Raw genomic sequence first — 20,790 nt, forward strand, 5'->3', positions numbered from 1 at the left:
CGTCAAATACAGCATCTAGGCAACGCGTTTGATCAAGTTCTACATACACCGTATTTGTTATAAATGACTGCCATGACTGGAATGCAAGAGAATTAGGGTTATGATTTTCCTGTTTGATTTGTGTGCGTGACCTCGATCCAGTCAACCACTTTCTGCTTAAAATTCCAACTCTCTCAAGAGTCTTAAAAGGATTATATGAAGTAATAAAAGGTTAAAATGCATTGGAAAAAGGGGTGAAGCATGATTCTCTTATCGACAGGCATTGCGGAGTAACACTGAAGAAACTATGATCCTTTGAGTTTGGTGTGTCGTTTGCTTTTGTTGTGTTTTTTTTTGTTTTTGTTCGGTCTAGGGAGCGTTGTTAGAAGGTATCCCTGGGGATCCTGTGAAACGAAGTCTTCGTCTTCCCTCCTGACCTCGCATTCCCGCGGCACCATGTCCATCCCGGATCTACCTGACATCGTAACTGGCCTTCGTTTTCGTGTGTCCTTCTCTTTTCGCCAGCTCTGCTCACAAACCTGTGTGTGTTCCATGGGGTTAAGGGTGCCTTGTCTCAGCTGTGGAGAAATGTCAGATTTGTATGGCTTCAGAAAAAGCCTCTCCTTTTTACCCTCTTTCAGAAGAGGGAGTTGAACTGGGAATCCTTTGATAATGTTTCCAACCGTGATGTTGTATTTACAGCGCCTCATTGCTCAGCATCTGGTTGCTGTATCTGCTAGGCCTCCAAAGCTGAGGGGATACCTACTCAAGTTGGGGTAGGTTTTAGGGTCTTTATGTGCTGAATAAATGTGTGTGTGTGTGTGTGTGTGTGTGTGTGTACATATATATATATATATTTTGTTGTTGTTGTTGTTGTTTTGAGATGGAATATCATTCTGTCACTCAGGCTGGAGTGCAGCGGTGTGATCTCGGCTCACTGCAACCTCTGCCTCCAGGGTTCAAGCAATTCTCTTTCCTCAGCCTTCCGAGTAGCTGGGATTACAGGCACGCACCACCATGCCCAGCTAATTTTGTATTTTTAGTAGAGATGGCATTTCTCCATTTTGGTCAGGCTGATCTCGAATTCCTGAACTCAGATAATCCACCTGCCTCGGCCTCCCAAAGTGCTAGGATTACAGGTGTGAGCCACCGAGCTCAGTCTTTTTTTTCTTTCTTTCTTTTTTCTTTTTTTTAAAGGAGATTTGGAAGCATCTGAAAAGCATATAAATTGTTTGGAAACCCTGCATAGCAAGTTCAGACAGTCTGTGTGTTAGTCCACTCTTGGACTGCTCCAAAGAAATACCTGAGACTGGATAATTTATGAAGAAAAGAGGTTTATTATTTTTTTTATTGATTGATTTATTTTTGAGCTTTGTCACCCAGGCTGTAGTGCAATGGCACGATCTCGGCTCACTGCAACCTCTGCCTCCCGGGTTCAAGTGATTCTCATGCCTCGGCCTCCTGAGTGGCTGGAATTACAGGTGCCCACCATCATGCCCGGCTAATTTTTGTATTTTTAGTAGAGGTGGGGTTTCACCATGTTGTCCAGGCTGGTCTCGAACTCCTGACCTCAGGTGATTCACCACCTTAGCCTCTCAAAGTGCTAGAATTGGAGGCGTGAGCCACCGTGCCCGGCCATTATTTTCTTTCTTTTCTTTTCTTCTTTTGATATAGGGTCTTACTCTGTCACCCAGGCTGGAGTGCAGTGGTGCAATCACGGCTCACTGCAGCCTCGACCTCCCTGGCCCAAGTGATCCTCAACTCAGCCTCCACAGTAGTTGAGATCACAGGCACTCACCACCATGCCCAGCTATTTTTTAAATTTTGTTTTTTGTAGATACGGGGAATCTCCCTATGTTGCCCAGGCTGGTCTTGAACTCCTGGACTCTAGCGATCTTTTCGCCACTGCCTCCCACACTGCTGGGATTGCAGGTTTCTACCCCTGCACATGCCCAGTGAGTGCGCCAGCTCCCTGGAAACACAAGTCCCCCGCCGGCTTGGTGATGCCCTCAGCGTCACAGGCCCCGCCTGGCTGGGCTTGGACTTCATCACAGAGGTGGCTGGAGGTGCAAGTCAGGCAGCAGTGCAGACAGGACCAACGAGGCTGGGCAGTCCCAGGTAGCAGCCACTCCCACAGGGCACAGGACTTGAGGGGGGTCCCAGGAGCTCAGGTGCCTGGATGAAGGCGCTGCCTCTGTGCAGGTGACCGCTGCTTCCCATGGAGCCCGCCTTGACTCGCCTCTCCTCCCTCCAGCTACAGCTACTTTAACACATTTTTAATACAGATAGAGGGGTCTTGCTATGTTGTCCAGGCTGGTCTCGAACTCCTGGGCTCAAGCTGTCCTCCCGCTGTGGTCTCCTGAAGTGCTGGGATTTCAGGCGTGAGCCGCCCTCTTGTGACAGTGCTTGCGGTCTTTCTGCAGCACCAGACGGCCAGAGTTGTGGAAAGGGACACCCTCCAGGGTTAGATTGGCCTCCAGAGAAATTCCCCAAATATGCTTCACCAGGGAAAGCACTTAGGATCATTTCTTGGGTTAGGAATTCTCCCATCAAGGGGAAGAGAAGAGCAATGAGGTTACCCAGAACCCTCACGGGACTGACTTTGGGTATTATAATATATATGTTTGTTTGTTTGTTTTTGTTTTTTTTGAGATGGAGTCTTGCTCTGTCACCCAGGCTGGAGTGCAGTGGCACAATCTCAGCTCACTGCAAATTCCACCTTCTGGGTTCAAGCGATTCTCTTGCCTCAGCCTCCTGAGTAGCTGAGACTATAGGCGCCTGCCACCACGCCCGGCTAATTTTTGTATTATTACTAGAGAGGGGGTTTCACCATACTGGCCACGCTGGTACTGAACCCCTCACCTCTTGATCCACCCACCTAGGCCTCCCAAAGTGCTGGGATTCCAGGCGCGCACCACCGTGCACGGCTGATATTTTTTTCTAGTTGGAACTTTGGACACAGTGGCCCAGCTGCCTTCTGCGAGGCCATGGTAATGAGGCTTTCCTGGCCCGTCTCACTGGCACTTGCCTACTTTAAGAGTCTTCTGGCTGGATGCAGTGGCTCATACCTGTCATCCCAGGGCTTTGGCAGGCTGAGATGGGTGGATCACAAGGTCAGGGATTGGAGACCAGCCTGACCAACACGGCAAAATCCCATCTCTCCTAAAAATACAAAAAGTAGCTGGGCGTGGTGCTGTGTACCTGTAATCCCAGCTACTTGGGAAGTTGAGGCAGGAGAATGGCTTGTACTTGGAAGGCGGAGGTCGCAGTGGGCCAAGGTCAGGCCACTGCACGCCAGCTTGGGCAACAGGCAGACTCTGTCTCAAAAAAAAAAAAAATTTCTTTTTGTATAAATCAATTTTTAACTACAGTGAATCATAGCCTCTGGCAGAGCCCAAAAGGCGGGCACTTTGAAGGAAGAAAGACGAGACAAGAATTTATGCTGAAGGAGTTAATCAAGTAACACATTCAGCAGGTTAGAGGAGTCCCGTCTGCCACGTAGCACAAATATCACAATGAATTTCCAAGATCATTGTGGGGTTTATGGAAAAAAAAAAAAAAGATACTCGACCGGGCACGGTGGCTCATGCCTGTATTCCCAGCACTTTGGGAGGCTGAAGCGGGTAGATCACAAGGTCAGGAGATTGAGACCACCCTGGGCAACATAGTGAAACCCCATCTCTACTAACAATACAAAAAAGTTAGCTGGATCTGGTGGTGCCTGCCTGTAATCCCAGCTATTCGGGTGGCTGAGTCAGGAGAATCGCTTGAACCCAGGAGGTGGAGGTTGCGGTGAGCTGAGATCACGCCACTGTGCTCCACCCTGGAGACAGAGCAAGACTGTGTCTCAAAAAAAAATAAAAGATACTCAATAAATGATTCCTGAATAGAGTAATAAAGTAATTATGGCTACTGTGGAAGCTGTCTTCCATATTTAGCTTTAGCCTCCATGATTTCCCACGATTCGGGAGTAGAATCCAGGCATTCTCGGATCCCTCAGGATAAGTTGTAAGGGGCAAACAGTGGGAAAACATGAACCCAAAACACCCGAGGCCTGCATCAACCCTAGACGATAATCCGAAAATGCAGTCATGTAAAAAGTGAGAAGAGAGTTCAGCATGTAAAATGTGACAAAGGCGACCACCAGCATCAGGACGGTGTGGGTGGCTCTGGTCTCAGGCGGCCGTTTGTGGCGTCGGTTGGTGGTGTGAAGATGCCACAGTCTCTGGCTGTGTCTCTGCAGGAGAAGAATCATGGAGCCACTGGCCCAGCCCATGAGGCCAATAAACACGGCGTCGGGTGCTGACCGCAAGAAGATTAGGCCTGCGGTGTGATTCGAGCGTGAGCAGAACCCTTTGCCTTGGGTGTCATTATCATCGTCTGCGTCCTGTGGACCAGTGACTCTCAGAGGAATATAGACATTCAACAAGACGCTGAACATCCAGCAGGTGCAACAGAAAGGACCGATGGCCTTGGGGGCTCTTCCTCTGAGCGTCACCCTCCCTGGGCTCCCAGGGCTGAGTGACAGGTACTAATAGGTGCTCAGGACACAGGTGCAGCACAGGGTGGAGCTGCGAGCCACCAGGTGGGTGTAATGCATGAGTTTACACTCAAGACCGGACAGGGGATTCCCTAGAACAAAAGACACCACTGTGTGAGGAATCCCAGTGGAGAGAAGAACCAGGGAATTAGCCACGGCCACGTGGGCGAGAATCCTGTGTGTGGGCCTCGTTCTGTGGCCAGTCAAGGTGGGAGAGACATGACAGAAGGACAGAATGACATTGGCCAGAGTCCCAGCCCCAAGCTGGAAGGGAAAGATGGTTTTGATGGCCACTTCCCCTATGGTTCTTAGGACATTGTTCTGAAAAGACATGGAGAGGATTTCTGGGTGGCCGGGAGTGACGATCCAGCTTTTCCAGTGAAGCCATGAACACTCTTTTTGGCTTTTGCTCTCAGCAAATAATTTTGGCATTTTCTTTACCTGAAAATACAGACCCTATCATATTCCACAGAAAAGGCTCAACTTGGAAACATACCCCTGACACCAATTTCACATTTGACTGTTTTGGGGGCATTTATTTTCATTGACTATTTTCTTTCTTTCTCTCTCTCTCTTTCTTTTTGAGAGTCAGGGTCTGCTGTGTCACTCAGGCTGGAGTACAGTGGTGCCACCATAGCTTACTGGAACCTTGAACTCCTGGGCTCCAGTGATGCTCCTGCCTCAGCCTCCTGTGTAGCTGGGACCGCAGGTGCACACCACCATTCCCGGCACATTTAAATATTTTTTGGTATAGTTGGAAATCTCGCTATGTTGCCCACACTGGTCTGGTACTCCTGGCTTCAAGTGATCCTCCTACTTTGACCTCAAAGTGCTGAGATTAAAGGCACAAGCCATCGCACCTGGCCCATTTACTTTTTTTTTTTTTTAAGACAGGGTTTCACCATGTTGGTCAGGCTGGTCTTGAACTCCCGACCTCAGGTGGTCCTCCCGCCTTGGCCTCCCAAAGTGCTTGGATTACAGGCATGAGCCACCACACCCGGCCTACTTTTTTTTTTTTTTTAATTTTTTTCTTCTTTCTTTCTTTCTGAGACAGAGTTTTGCTCTTGTTGCCCAGGCTGGAGTGCAATGGTACAATCTTGGCTCACTGCAACCTCCACCTCCTGGGTTCAAGCGATTCTCTTTCCCTAGCCTCGTGAGTAGTTAGGATTACAGACGCGTGCCACCACGCCCAGCTAATTTTTGTATTTTTAGTAGAGATGGAGTTTTGCCATGTTGTCCAGGCTGCTCTCAAACTCCTGACCTTGTGATCCTCCCGCCTTGGCCTCCCAAAGTGCTGGGATCACAGGCGTGAGCCACCATGCTGGCCTAAATTCATTTCTATTCTGACTCTCCCCCAGTGTGTACCATCCGTCAATTGAGGAGCCATGTGTGTCTTAGTCAACAATGAGGTGACATAATCAGTGTCAAATAAATATGTCCTTTCTAGATGAAGAAGGAAGAGATGTGAAGGAGACAGTGATCGGAGGCACTGCGCCATATTTAGAATTCATATTATCCTGTCAGAGGAATGCAATTAATTAAGACAAAATGGAAAAATGCACAGTCATGCTCAAATCCTAAGATAATCTAACTCTTTAAAATTGCAATAGGATAAATTGTCAACTTTTCAGAACTCAGCATTTTTCCTTAGAGTGAATGAATACAAAGTACCTTTAAAAATCAGTAGCTCTTGGCTGGGCGCAGTGGCTCACATCTGTAAGCCTGGCACTTTGGGAGGCTGAGGTGCGCAGATCATTTGAGGTCAGGAGTTTGAGACCAGCCTGGTCAATGTGGTGAAACCCCATCTCTGCTAAAAATACCAAAAAAAATGGGCTGGGTATAGTGGCACACACCTGTAATCCCAGCTACTTGGGAGGCTGAGGCAGGAGAATCACTTGAACCTGGGAGGCGGAGGTTGCAGTGAGCCCAGATTGCACCACTGCACTCCAGCCTGAGTGACCAAGTAAGACCTGTCTCAAAAACAAACAGGAAAAGTCACAGTTTTATAAGATCTTAGAACTAGAGTTCTAAGTTTTTCTCTCTGTCCTTGCTGCATCAGGTTAAAGAAGGATAGATTTTTTTTTCATTAACTTGGATAATAGTATGTGTATGCACACACACACACACACACACACACACACACACACACACACTACAGTGCACACAGAGAAAAGTTGACAATTCTTTGGAAACATAATGAGACGAACTTATTCTACTACATCAGGACTTGAAAAAGACAAATGTCACCATACCATGATGCACCATAGATGATTTCTTTCCATAAATTTCCATTTGTACATATACGTGTGTGTCAGTGAACCTAGTTTTTGATGTTAGGATATTTAAATTGAAACACAAACCCTGCACTTTAATTATTTATGCTTTTTGTTTTTGAGACGGAGTTTTGCTCTTGTTGCCCAGGCTGGAGTGCAGTAACCTTCACCTCCCGGGTTCAAGCGATTCTCCTTCCTCAGCCTCTGAAGCATCTGGGACTACAGACGCTCACCACCATGCCCCACTAATTTTTTGTATTTTTAGTAGAGATGGTGTTTCGTTATATTGGCCAGGCTGGTTTCGAACTTCTGACCTCAGGTGATTCACCCACCTGCCTCAGCCTCCCGAAGTGCTGGGATTACAGGCGTGAGCCACCGCGCCCGGCTAATTTTTTGTATTTTTAGTAGAGACAGGGTTTCACCATGTTGACCAGGATGGTCTCGATTCTTGGCCTCGTGATCCACCCGCCTCGGCCTCCCAAAGTGCTGGGATTACAGGTGTGAGCCACCGTGCCCGGCTCCCACTTTTCTTATTTTTGAGAATCTCACTCTATCGCTCCAGCCAGAGTGCAGTGGTGCGATCTCAGCTCACTGCAACCTCTGCCTCTTGGGTTCAGGTGATTCTCAGCCTCCCGAGTAGCTGGGATTACAGATGCCCACTACCATGCCCATGTACTTTTTGTATCTTTAGTAGCAACAGGGTTTCGCCATGTTGGCAAGGCTGGTCTTGAACTCCTGTCCTCAAGTGATCCAGCCACCTTGGCTTCCCAAAGTGCTGAGATGACAGGCGTGAGTCCCCACGCCCAGCCTCTTTCACTTTTCCAAAATCGCGCTGATGCTGAAAGCCTGTTGAAACAGAGCATCAGCGTTTCTTCTCCGTGACTTCACGTTCCTTCCACAACTCTGGTTACTTAGGCCCCAGGTCTGAATAGTTTGGAAAATGATCCCGTTTGACACCTTTCTATGTCACTTTGGACCTCATGTCTCCGTAATATCTGCACATCACTGGGAGAGTATGATTTGCTTTCTGTGTTTTCATACAGCCCTGCTTCCTCGTCTTCCTTTGCACCATCAGGCTTTCCCCACTTACTGGGTTTTACCATGTTGGCCTCCTGGTCTCAAACCCCTGATGTCAAGTGATCCACCCGCCTCAGCCTTCCAACGTGCTGGGATTACAGACGTGAGCCACCACGCCCAGCCTTTCCCCGTTTATTCCTGAAGGGAAGAGGCATTCCTTGTCATGTGGGCAGGTGAGAGGGGAAAGCAATTCATAGGATTTATAAGGAGGTAGAACCACCATTATTTAAAATTGTGAAAAAGGCCAAAAAAGAAATAGAAAATTGGGCAAAATCATAAAGAAAATATTTACAAGATAGACCACAAATGGCCCAAATCATGTGATAGTCAGGTAGGTAGAATCATTGTATTCTAAGTCCTAAAAGTCAAAAACTTCCTTGATAACTTTCAGACTCACAGGACCCCCAAGTATTTTCACTATTCAGGCAATTCACACACCTCATGTCCTGCGTAGCTGGAACTATAGGCTCACGCAACCATCCGTGGCTATTTTTAAATTTTTTTTTTTTTTTTTTTTTGCAGAGGCGGGGTTATACCATGTTTTCCAGGCTGGTCTGAAACTCCTGGGATCAAGCTAGCCTCCCAGCTAGCCTCCCAAAGTGTTGGGATTATAGGCAGGAGCCACCGCACCCAGGCTATAACCTTTTTTGGGGTCACTTTTGCAGTTTTTATTTGAAGTGTGTTTTATGTGATGACGGTATGGCTGCTCCTGCTTGCTTTTGGTTTCTGTTTGCATAGAATGACTTTTTCGTGCCTTCGCTCTCAGTCTGTTTTCGTGTTTGATGGTGAGATGAGTGTCTTGTAGGTTGTAAATAGTTGGGCCTTTATTATTATTATCTGTTCAGCTACTCTCTCTATATATATATATAATTTTTTTTTTTTTTTTGAGACGGAGTTTCGCTCTCGTTACCCAGGCTGGAGTGCAATGGCGCGATCTCGGCTCACCGCAACCTCTGCCTCCTGGGTTCAGGCAATTCTCCTGCCTCAGCCTCCCGAGTAGCTGGGATTACAGGCACGTGCCACCATGCCCAGCTAATTTTTATATTTTTAGTAGAGACGGGGTTTCACCATGTTGACCAGGATGGTCTCGATCTCTCGACCTCGTGATCCACCCGCCTTGGCCTCCCAAAGTGCTGGGATTACAGGCGTGAGCCACCGCGCCCGGCCCTACTCTATATTTTTTAAATTAGAGAATTTAGTCCATTCCTATTCAAGGTTATTACCGACAGATAAAGACTAACTCCTGTGATTTCATTAATTGTTTTCTGGTTGTTCGCACATCTTTTGTTCCTTTCTTTCTCTGTCGTTGTCTACCTCTGTGGCTTGGTGGCTCCCTGTGGCAGTTAGTTCTGGTTCCTTTTTCCTTTCTTTCTTCTTTCTTTTTTTAAGGCAGTGTCTCAATCTGTTGTTAAGGCTGGACTGCAGTGGCACAATCTTCGCTCAGTGCAACCTCCACCTTCCAGGTTCATGCGATTCTCGTGCCTCAGCCTCCCGAGTAGCTGGGATTACAGGTGTGCGCCACTACACGCCGCTAATTTGTACATTTTTTCTAGAGCCGGGGTTTCACCATGTTGCCTAGCCTGGTCTCATACTACTGGGCTCAAGCGATTTGCCCACCTTAGCCTCCTAAAGTGCTGGGATCACAGGCGTGAGCCACCATGCCCTGCCCAATTAATTTGTTTTCGAGAGAAGGTTTTGCTCTGTTGCCCAGACTGGAGTGCAGTGGCACTATCATAACTCACTGCAGCCTCATCCTCTTGGGTTCTGAGATCTTATATTGAAATCTTTATTCTGCCATAAGTTAACATTTATATATGTCAAGAGGCAGATGTCCGGTTTCATTCTTCTGCATATGGCAGCACTAGTTATCGAATACAGTGCCCTTTCCTTTGTTGCTTATTTTCGTCAATTTTGTTGAAGATCAGATAGTTGAAGGTGTGTGGCTTTATTTCTGCATTCTCTGTTCCATTGGTCTATATGTCTATTTTTTGTAGGAATATCATGCTGTTTTGGTTATAGTAGCCTTATTATATAGTTTGAAGTTGGGTAATGTGATGCCTTCAGTTTGTTGTTTTTGCTTAAAATGTCTTTGGCTATTCAGGCTCTTTTTGGTTGCATATAAATTTTGGAATAGTTTTTTTCTAGTTCTGTGCAAAACGGCATTGGTAGTTGGATAGCAATAGCTTTGAATCCCTAAATCGCTTTGAGCAGTTTGGCCATTTTAGTGATACTGTTTTTTTTCAATCCATGAGCGTGGAATGTTTTTACATTTGATTGTGTCATCTCTGATTTCTTTCAGTAGAGTGTTGTAGTTTTCTTTGTAGAGATCCTTCACCTTGGCTGGATGTATTTCCAGGTATTCTATTTTTTATGTGTGGTCATTATAAATGGGATTGCATTCTTTTTTTTTTCTTTTTTTTTTATTGCATTTTAGGTTTTGGGGTACATGCGAAGAACATGCAGGATTGTTGCATAGGTACACACATGGCAGTGTGGTTTGCTGCCTTCCTTCCCCTCACCTGTATCTGTCATTTCTCCCCATGCTATCTCTTCCCACCTCCCCACCACCCCACCCCTCCCCCATTTCCCCCCAATGGACCCCAGCGTGTAGTGCTCCCCGCCCCGTGTCCATGTGTTCTCATTGTTCAACACCCGCCTATGAGTGAGAACATGCCGTGTTTGATTTTCTGCTCTTGTGTCAGTTTGCTGAGAATGATGGTTTCCAGGTTCATCCATGTCCCTACAAAGGACATGAACTCATCATTTTTGATGGCTGCATAATATTCCATGGTGTATATGTACCACATTTTCCCTATCCAGTCTATCATTGATGGGCATTTGGGTTGGTTCCAGGTCTTTGCTATTGTGAACAGTGCTGCAATGAACATTCGTGTGCATGTGTCCTTACAGTAGAATGATTTATAATCCTTTGGATATATACCCAGTAATGGGATTGCTGGATCAAATGGGATTTCTATTTTTAGGTCATTGAGGAATCGCCACACTGTCTTCCACAATGGTTGAATTAATTTACACTCCCACCAACAGTGTAAAAGTGTTCCTATTTCTCCACAACCTCTCCAGCATCTGTTGTCTCCAGAATTTTTTAATGATCGCCATTCTAACTGGTGTGAGATGGTATCTCAATGTGGTTTTGATTTGCATTTCTCTAATGGATTGCATTCTTGATCTGGCTCTTGGCTTGTACATTATTTATGTGTAGAAATGCTACTGATTTTTGTACATTGAGGTTGTATCCTGAAACTCTGCTGAAGTCATTTGTCAATCTTGCGAACCTCTTAGCAGAGTCTTTAGGGTGTTCTATGTATAGAATTATGTCATTGAGGAGAGAGAATCTGACTTCTTTTCCTATTTGGACGCTTTTCTTTCTTTCTCTTCCCTGATTGCTGTGGCTCGAATTTCAGTACTACGTTGAATAGGAGTGCTGAGATTGGGCATCCTTGTCTCGTTCCCATTTTCTTTTTTCTTTTTTTGTTGGTGAGGAGGTCTCACTTTGTCACCCAGGCTTCAAACATGACTGATTGCAGCCTCAACTTGCTGGGCTCAAGTAGTCCCCCCACCTCCGTCCCCCAAGTAGCTGGAACTACAGGCCTGTGGCACCATGCCTGGCTAATTTTTATATTTTTGGTAGAGATGGGGTTTTGCCATGTTTCCCAGGCTGATCTTGAACTCCTATACTCAAGCAATCTGCCTACCTGAGCCTCCCAAAGTGTTGAGATTACAGGAATGAGCCACTGCGCCCAGCCTATTCCAGTTCTTAATAAGAATGCTTTCAGCTTTTGCCCACTCAGTGTGATGTGGGGTGGGTTTGTCATAGATGTACCTTATTATTTTGAGTTGTGTTCCTTCTATGTCTATGTCTAGTTTGTTGAGGGTTTTATCATGAAGGGATGTTAGTGTTTTTGGTTTTGGGTTTTGTTTTTTTTTTTGTTGTTGTTGTTGTTTTTGAGACGGAGTTTCACTCTTGTTGCCCGGGCTGGAGTGCAATGGCGCGATCTCGGCTCACCACAACCTGTACCTCCTGGGTTCAAGCAATTCTCCTGAGTAGCTGGGATTACAGGCATGCACCACCATGCCTGGCTAATTTTGTATTTTTAGTAGAGACGGGTTTCACCATGATGGCCAGGCTGGTCTTGAACTCCTGACCTCAGGTGATCCACCCTCCTCGGCCTCCCAAAGTGCTAGGATTACAGGCATGAGCCACCACGCTATTGAAATCTTTTTCTGCATCTATTGAGACGATCATATGGTCTTTGCTTTTAATTCCATTCATGTGGTGAAGCACATTTATTGATTTGTACATGTTGAACCAAACTTGCATCCCAGGAATACAGCCGACTTGGTCTTGGTGAATTAACTTTTGGATGTGCTGCTGGATTCGGTTGCTAGTCTTTTGTTGAGGATTTTTGTGTGTGAATTCATCAGTGATATTGCCCTTTAGTTTCCCTTTTTTTTTTTTTTTTTTTTACTGTGTTCTTGCCAGGCTTTGGAATCAGGGCGATGCTGTCTTTGTAGAATGAGTTAGGAAAGAGTTCTTTCCCATCATTTTTTGTTCTTTGTTTTTCTGGAATAGTTTCAGTAGAATTGGTACCAGCTTTTGATTGTATGTCTGGTAGAATTCAGCTGTGAATCCATCTGATCCAGAGCTCTTTCTGGTTGGTAGGTTTTTAAAAATTACTCGTTTAATTTCAGAACTCGGTATTGGTTTCTTCAGGGTTTCAGTATCTTCCCGATTCAATCTTGGTATGTTGTGTGTTTATGGAATATAGGCATTTCCTCTGGATTTTCTAGTTTGTGTGCACAGAGTTGTTAATGATATTTTCTGAGGATCTTCTGTATTTCTGTGGGAGTGATTGTAACGTCACCTTTATCATTTCTGATTGTGCTTATTTGGATCATCTCTCTTTTTCTTTTCAGTGTAGCTAGCAGTCTGTTGATTCTGCTTAGCCTTTCTAAGAACTAGCTTTTGGTGTCATTGATTCTTGTATGGATCTTTGGGCCTCAATTTCATTCAGTACTGCTCTGATTTCAGGTTTTTTTTTTTCCAATTAGCATTGGCGTTAGTTTGTTTTTGTTTTTCTAGTTTTTCCAGGTGTGCTGTTAGATCATGAGTTTGAGATCTTCCTTTTTAGTGTAGGCAGTTGGTGCTATCAACTTGCCTCTGGACACTGCTTTTGCTGCATCCCAGATATTCTGATATGTTCTGTCTTCATTTTCATGTATTTCAAATAATTTTATTTCTGTCCTAATTTCATTATTTGCTCCAAAGTCATTCAGGAGCAAGTTATTTAATTCCATGTAATTGTCTGGTTTTGAGAAATATTCTTGGTATTGATTTCTATTTACCTCCCACTGGGGTCTGAAAGTGCGATTGGTATAATTTCTACGTTTTTGAATAATGGAGACTTGCTTTATCATCAAGTATGTGGTTGCTATTAGGGTATGTTTCATGTACAGGTAGAAGAATGTATATTCCTGTGTTGGTGAGTGCAGTACCCCGTACATGTCTATTAGGTCCAATTGATTAAGTGCTGAATTTAAGTCCAGAATTTAACAGTTTTGTGCACTCATGATCTGTCCAACACTCAGTGGGGTGTTGAAGTCCCTCACTGTTATCGTGTGGATGTCCGAGTGTTTTCATAGATCTAGAAGTACTTGAGGATCTGGGTGCTCTGATGTTGGGTGCGTATATATTAGGATATTTAAGTCTCTGCGTTGGATTGAGCCCTTGTCATTGTGGAATGCTCTTCTTTGTTCCTTTATTTTCTTAGTATTGTTGGTTTAAAGTCTGTTTTACCTGATATAAGAATAGTGATTCCTGCTCTTTTGTGATTTCTGGTTGCATGATACATCTTCCTCCAATCCTTTACTTTAAACCTATGGGTGACATTGTGTGATTTAGGTCTCTTGAAGACAGCAGATTGATGGGTCTTTTTTTTTAGTCCACCTTTCCACTGTATGTCTTTTAAGTGGAACTTTTAGACCCTTTAAGGTTAATATCAATATGCGAGGTTTTGATCCTATTGTAAAGTTGCTAGCTGGTTGTGCCATAACTTTTATTGTTAGTAGCTTTACAGGGCCTGTGGCCTACGCACTTAAGTGTGTTTTTGTGGTAACGTGTGTTGCTATTTCGTTCCTATGTTTTGTTTTTTCTGTTTGTTTTGCTTTTTGCTTTGAGACAGCTTTGCTCTGTCTCCCAGGCTGGGATGCAGCATGCAGTGGCACGATCTGGGCTCAGTGCCTTGCAACCTCAGCCTCCTGGGTGAAAATGACTCTCCAGTGTGAGCCTCCTGGGTAGCTGGGATTACAGGTGTGCGCCACCATACCCAGCTAATTTCTTTGTACTTTGAGTACAGATGGGGTTTCGCCATGTTGACCAGGCTGGTCTCGAACTCCTGACCTCAGATGATCCGCCCCGCTCTCCTCCCAAAGTCCTGGGATTATAGGCGTGAGCCTCCCTGCCTGGCCAGGCAGGGTCTTCTGGGTTTGTTCCTGTAGCGCTATGTTCTGCCAACAGGTTTTATGTCAGGCTGTGCCGTCTGATGTGCTTATGGGTAAGAGCCAGCCATGGCCAATGGAGCTGGGTGCACACTTGATCCTTGTTTACTGGGAGAAGCTCTCTGCTGCCTCAGGCAATGGGCTGCTCCATGAAGTGCACAGTGGTCTGAGCTCCCTGTTCTGCCCTGTGGGAGGGACGAATATTGGTGGGGACTGTCCAGGGAGTAATCTCACACTTGGGAGGGCCGAGGCGGGCAGATCACCTGAGGTCAGGAGCTCAGGGTCAGCCTGGCCACCACGGTGAAACCCAGTTTCTACTAAAAATACAAAAATTAGCCGGGCGTAATGGTGGGTGTCTGTAAGCCCAGCTACTCAGGTGGCCTAGGTGGGAGAGGCACTTCAACCCGGGAGGTGGAGGTTGCAGTGAGCCTAGATCACGCCTCTGCACCCCAGCCTGGGCAACATAGGAGACTCCATCTAAAAAAAAAAAAAGATACTGTTTCTTCTGTAGCTTCCTTGATTTTTCCTTCCCTTTTTCTTAGTATCTGAGAAATACGTTATTTGACCAAGGACCTGTGTCTCCAGTCCCCTTTCCCAGCCTATCCTGACGTTCATGACAACTTCTCCCTGTTCCACCCTGAGCTTTCAGGACCCTGCCTGGCTTGCCGTCGTAACATGGCCTCGCTGTCGGGGGTAAATACCAAGGTTCTTGGTCTCACAGCCGAGGACATCAAGGATGTGGACACACACACGGTGGGATTGGGGCAGGAGTTTAATAGGCAAAAGGAAAGAACAGCTCTGTCACAGAGAGGGGGCCCACTAGATTACCCAGTTTTTTATGCAACCAATTAAATGTTTATTTAAGAAAAATTAATTTACACTTCTGCAGAAGGAAATAGAAAGGCCAAATTCTAAAGCCAAATATAAGACACCACCAAGCCCGTTTGGCCGCAAGTAATCTACCAGTTTCCTGAAGAATTACTATGTAACTGTCAGAAAATCTGCAGATTACGTGACATGGCTCTTGGCTCATAAATTCAGCCGTTTAGGAGAATTGGCAGGAAGGCATTATTGGGCCATAAATACAGAAGATGATAAAATTATGAGGTCGGTATATATCATCATATAAAAATGAAATTAATTGAATCATATAATGCATGTGATTTAACTTAAAATTGAAAGCTCTGATTCTTCTTAACATCTGTATTTATTACATTTCTTACAATTAGTATGATTACCCAATTTATTTGCATTTCATGGTTCACACTTGTGTCTTCTGATTATTTGTACTTCTCTGATGTCACTTGTAAACATGGGTGAATCTTAAGGAGGTTATGCTAAGTGAAATAAGCCAGTGCAAGGAGAGAAAATGACATTTGATTTCACTGATGTGAGGTGTCTGTGATAGTCAAGTGCAATGGTGGTTGTAAGGTTGGGGGAATTGGGAAATGGGGAGTTTTTGTTTAATAGGTGTACACTGCAGTTTTGCAAGGTGAAAACGTTTCTGGAGGTAAATGGTGCTGGTTACAAAGCAGTAAGGGTGTAATTAATGCCATTGACTTGCATACTTGAAAATGATTAAGATGATCACTTTTAGGTATTTTAACACAATTTTTTTTTGAGTTTTTCTTTTTTTTTTTCTTTTATGAGCTTTTTTTTTTAATTGCATTTTAGGTTTTGGGGTACATATGAAGAACGTGCAAGATGGTTGCATAGGTACACACATGGCAGTGTGGTTTGCTGCCTTCCTTCCCCTCACCTACATCTGGCATTTCTCCCCATGCTATCTCTCCCCACCTCCCCACCCCCCCATCCCTTCCCCATTTCCCCCCAACGGACCCCAGTGTGTAGTGCTCCCCTGCCATCAAAAAACGATGAGTTCGTGTCCTTCGTAGGGACATGGATGAACCTGGAAACCACCATTCTCAGCAAACTGACACAAGAGCAGAAAATCAAACACCGCATGTTCTCACTCATAGGCGGGTGCTGAACAATGAGGACACAATTTTTTAAAAATAGCCACAAAGATTGCAGTTAAGAGGAGTCTGAGGGATATTATCAAGTATAACAACTTACATGTAATTGGAGTCTAAGAAGGAATCGAGAAAGGAAAAGGGCAGAAAAAGTAAAGAAAAGGCGCTGAAAACATCTCAAAAAAAATAACCTATTGATTTTAGAGCTAAAAAAATGCTAAATAGAATAAATGCTAAGCAAATGATATCTGGACATTACATGGCTAAACTAATCAAGGCCAAAATTGAAGAAAGAATCTTGAAAGTAGCGAAAGAAAAGTTTACATCATGCATCAGGTGAGGTTTCCCGAGCTCAGCTCTATAGACATTTTGAGCTAGAAAATGTATGATTGTTGAGGACCACGATGTCCAGCCTTTCACATCTGCACACTCTGAGGTGACGATGCTTATTACCTTCCTCATACTTCAGGAAATCGTGTCTTCCTCCCTCTTATCTCTGTGTCCATCATTCTCTTTATCTGTCTGCCTCTCTGGCTTTTTCCCTGGCTCCCTCTCTACTGCCTCGTTTCATTTCATTTTCCTTTAACTTCTTACTCTCTTTCAGTATAAATAAAGATGTGAAAGAAAAAAAATTGTATGCCTTTGGTTTTGTATAATATATGGCCATTTTTCATCTTATTGATTGCCACTACAGTCTGTATTGTTTCTTTCCATTTACTTTTCAGTTGAATCGCTCTTATTTAACTTCAAGTGCACGTTGAGATCACTGATTATGATATTTTCTTCCTATTTGAGTTTTTATTGGTATAAGTTTCTCACAAATCTTCAACTGCATCTACAAATTTTGTGCTTTTTTTTAACCTCAGGATAGTTGTAATTTCCATTGTAATTTCATATTTGATCACAATTTTATTTAGAAGTGGTTAATTTCCATAGATGTGAAAAGTTACGTATCTATGGCTTCTTGGTACTGATCTGTTATTCAGCTCTTTTGCCATTAGAAACAGGGTGTATATTATTTCAATTTTAAAATTAATGGGTTTTCTCTAAGACCACATATGTCCACTCTGACACACTCAATGTGCCTTTGAATGTGTGTGTTCAGTTGTTGGGCTAAATTGAATACATATATATATGTATATAATTTTAAGTTATATGTAAATTATTTAGTATACCGTTGATTTTGTATCATACATGGCCATTTCCTATTTTATCGATTGCCACCATGGTCTTTATTATTTCTTTCTGTCTACTTTGCAGCTGAATTGCTCTTAAGTGACAAAATGGAAGTAAAGGTCACTGATTACGGTATTTTCTTTCTATTTGATTAAAGTTTTTATTAGTGCAAGTTTCTCACTAAGCTTCAACTGCATCTACACATTTTGTGAATTTTACTTTAATTCAGTTCAGGATAGTTGTAATTTCCAGTGTAATTTAATATTTGATCAGGGTTTATTTAAAAGGGTTAATTTCCATGGATTTAAAGGATTCATGAATTTCTTCCCATTACTGATTTCTAACTTATCTGTTGCTATTAGAAAATGGGATGTATATTATTTCAATTTTAATATTGAGTTTTGTCTATGACCCCACATATCTACTCTGAAAAACACTCAGTGTACACTTGAATGTGAGTGTTTATTTGTTGGGTTAAACTGTATATATAGACATATATATATAACTTTACTGTATTCAAATAAGTTCTTGCCATTTGAAAAATACTCTGTTGGCTCACATTCGAATTATTATTTAGTTAATTACTTCCATAACACATAGTACATTGATCTTGCAGAAAATAGAAAATATTGACAAATGAATTTGAAATTTCAAAATATTTATTGAACAAAAGAATAAACATAAGCCCCAAAGAACACATGACAAACTGTATACATAAAATGTAATTTTCCCCTAATTAATATAATTGCTTTCTGTTCGTGGTTTACAAAATGACTGATGTTTCCCTTCTCTCCCTTGGTACCTATGTGTATCTGGCAGAAATGTTCTTAGCTCTGGCTACAGGCGCACAGAAACTTGCTGTCGATGATTATGTCCAATTGTTTATTTCCTTTCCCCAGAAGAAACTGAGGGACTGGCCGTGTCTGGATTGATCACAGGACAGATACTCAGGGAGCTCTGATCATCTTGAGTTTCACGTTTATGAGAAAAAAATGGACGCAGAGGCTCGACAACAGGAATGTCGTTGAATGTGTAGATATGGCACCCATCGCTAACATTATAAAAGGAAACGGACTGCATACCCACATCCAGGTAAATCCCCACTCTGTGCAACTGGGGGCTCACCCAGAGAAAAGTCAAAGGCGTGGTGCTGGCGGCAAAGATCTGTCTTCTTCTGCAACCCACAGTCCAGAAGCCGCGTTTTGAAGTAAGTACAACGTCCCCCTGTCGATTCACAGACTCCTTGCAAATGCCCACATCCCATATTTTGCTGGTGCCCACATCCACCTCCCAGTAGTGGCGGCCAGAAGTGAAGCGAGAGGTCCCCAGGACGCACAGGGCGGAGCTGAACCTTTCAGCCTGCTCTTTCCTGTTCTGCTTGAAATCCCCACATCGGACGCTCCTCAGGTCTTCAGAAATGCTAAGATAGTTGCTGGCTGTGTCCACATCCAAGATCATTTCCACTGTGGAACGAAGAACCAGTAGTTCAGCAAAGACACACACTACAGACTCCCTCTGCCCCTTAACTGCAAACACCTAAATATGCTGCTCACTTTTGCTTCTTTTACTCTACTTTCCCAAATCAAAATGTTCCTGTTTAGCTGCCGGATGAGGTCAAATTTTATGTATAGAATGCGTGAATATAATAACTACAACATATCCACCTTATTCATAGTAGAAATTCCTTTTGAATGAAGTCATGGCATAATTGGATAAGCATTTTCTCCATTGAATACATAAGATACATGAAGGGAAAGACAGTCGCTATCTCTCCAAATGACTGTACAACTGGCAGGTTCCATGAAAATCTGTACCCAAAGGTGAAGTTCCATACTGCTGTTTGTGAAGCATAAAAATTGCAGATGACAGACTTCTGCTAACGCACATATTTAAAGAAATGTTTGAAAGTTATTTTTCCAGTGCTTTCTATGGGTTGTGGAAGGTCGTATCGATTCCTTACCTTGAAACTTCTTCATCCTTGGGTTCATCCTTAGAATAGATTTCAGCTTGGGCTCTAGTTCCTTGATGATGGAAATCAGTGCCCTCAGCTTGTACTTGGGCTTGATGTCATCCTTCTGAGACACCACAGTGCATAAGGGGCATAGTACACCTTCCCCGTGGGGCTCCTTCCGCAGTGAATTGACGCACTGGAGGCAGCAGGCATATCCACATTTCAGTTGCACCGGCGCTTCAAGATCATTTAGACAAACAGGACATCTAATTACTTGTTTGAAGTGTTCAGCCATGGCAAATGTCTGTAGGAAAGAAATCGAGGGTGGTATTAGAATTTCCATGAGCTGAATGAGCAGCTGATCGTGCTCGGGACCTTTTGTGTTTACATGCAGAGAGTTATTGTATGACACTTACCATCACTACGACTAGTGACGAACACACAACATAAATACAAATGTAAATGACTTGAGGCCCTGAACTTCTAATATCTGTAATACTCATCGAAACAAAGGGCATGATTCACTGAAAGACTTTGAGTTGAAATAGTAAAGGGGTCTCCACCTGAGCTGTTTGATATGGTAGCACCGGGGCTTATCCAAACGGAGATGTGCCGTGAGCAAAATACACTTTTATTTTTGAAGACATAGAGAATGAGAGACAGAGAAAGAGAGAATGTGAACTATGTGCTTGAGAAGTTGCTCACATGTTGAAACGATTACATTTTGAGTCCATTTGAGTCATGAATTTTACATTAGGCTTGTTTCATTATACTTTATGTGACTACCAAAAAAATAAATTTACGATAACATGTGTGGGTTATATTATGTTTCTATTGGACAGTGCAGGAGTACATTTGAAGACCTTCGACTGCCCCAGCTGTGCAAACTGGATGTGGTGAAAAAAGCCCAAGAGCACACCATGAGGACAAGACACAAAATACAAATAAGTTGTCTATTCAAGTTTTTGCCCATCAAAAATGAGATTAGTGGAGGTTTTTTCTTTTTGCTATTGCCTTGAAAAAATTCTTTATATATTTTGGATATTAATCCATTTTATATGTATATATATATATATATATATATATACACACATATATATATACACAGTTGTTTGTTTGTTTTCTTTTCTATGCAGAAGATTCCGTTTTACCAAGTACAACGTGAAAGAAAGAAGGTCAGCATGGCAAAGAGATACCTGCACCCCTAGGCTGACTGCAGCATTATTCACAAACAGCCCCAGTGTCTGTGGGAGAAAACTGGGTAAGGAAATGACGCTATATACAATAAACATTCAACCATAA

General features: G+C 43.6%; 1 protein-coding gene across 1 annotated transcript; it reads right to left on the reverse strand.

Moving 5' to 3' along the window:
- Positions 1-18,272: 18,272 nt before the first annotated feature.
- LOC141581172 (ret finger protein-like 4A) lies at positions 18,273-19,865 on the reverse strand. The gene is made up of 2 exons (XM_074385726.1): positions 19,498-19,865; positions 18,273-19,000 (listed from the first exon to the last, which is right to left on the reverse strand). The coding sequence occupies exons 1-2, from the start codon at positions 19,829-19,831 to the stop codon at positions 18,420-18,422; spliced, it is 915 nt and encodes a 304-aa protein (XP_074241827.1). The 5' UTR covers positions 19,832-19,865; the 3' UTR covers positions 18,273-18,419.
- Between the last annotated feature and the right edge of the window lie 925 nt (positions 19,866-20,790).

The sequence above is a fragment of the Saimiri boliviensis genome, chromosome 14 (assembly GCF_048565385.1).
Source record: "Saimiri boliviensis isolate mSaiBol1 chromosome 14, mSaiBol1.pri, whole genome shotgun sequence".
Taxonomy (NCBI): Eukaryota; Metazoa; Chordata; class Mammalia; order Primates; family Cebidae; genus Saimiri; species Saimiri boliviensis.

Excerpts from the sequence above, each read along its gene's own strand:
- LOC141581172 (XM_074385726.1), bottom strand. The coding sequence starts at position 19,831 with ATGGAAATTCTAATACCACCCTCGATTTCTTTCCTACAGACATTTGCC. Across the intron at positions 19,001-19,497 it reads AAGGATGAAGAAGTTTCAAG|TGGAAATGATCTTGGATGTG; the intron begins GTAAGGAATCGA and ends TTCGTTCCACAG.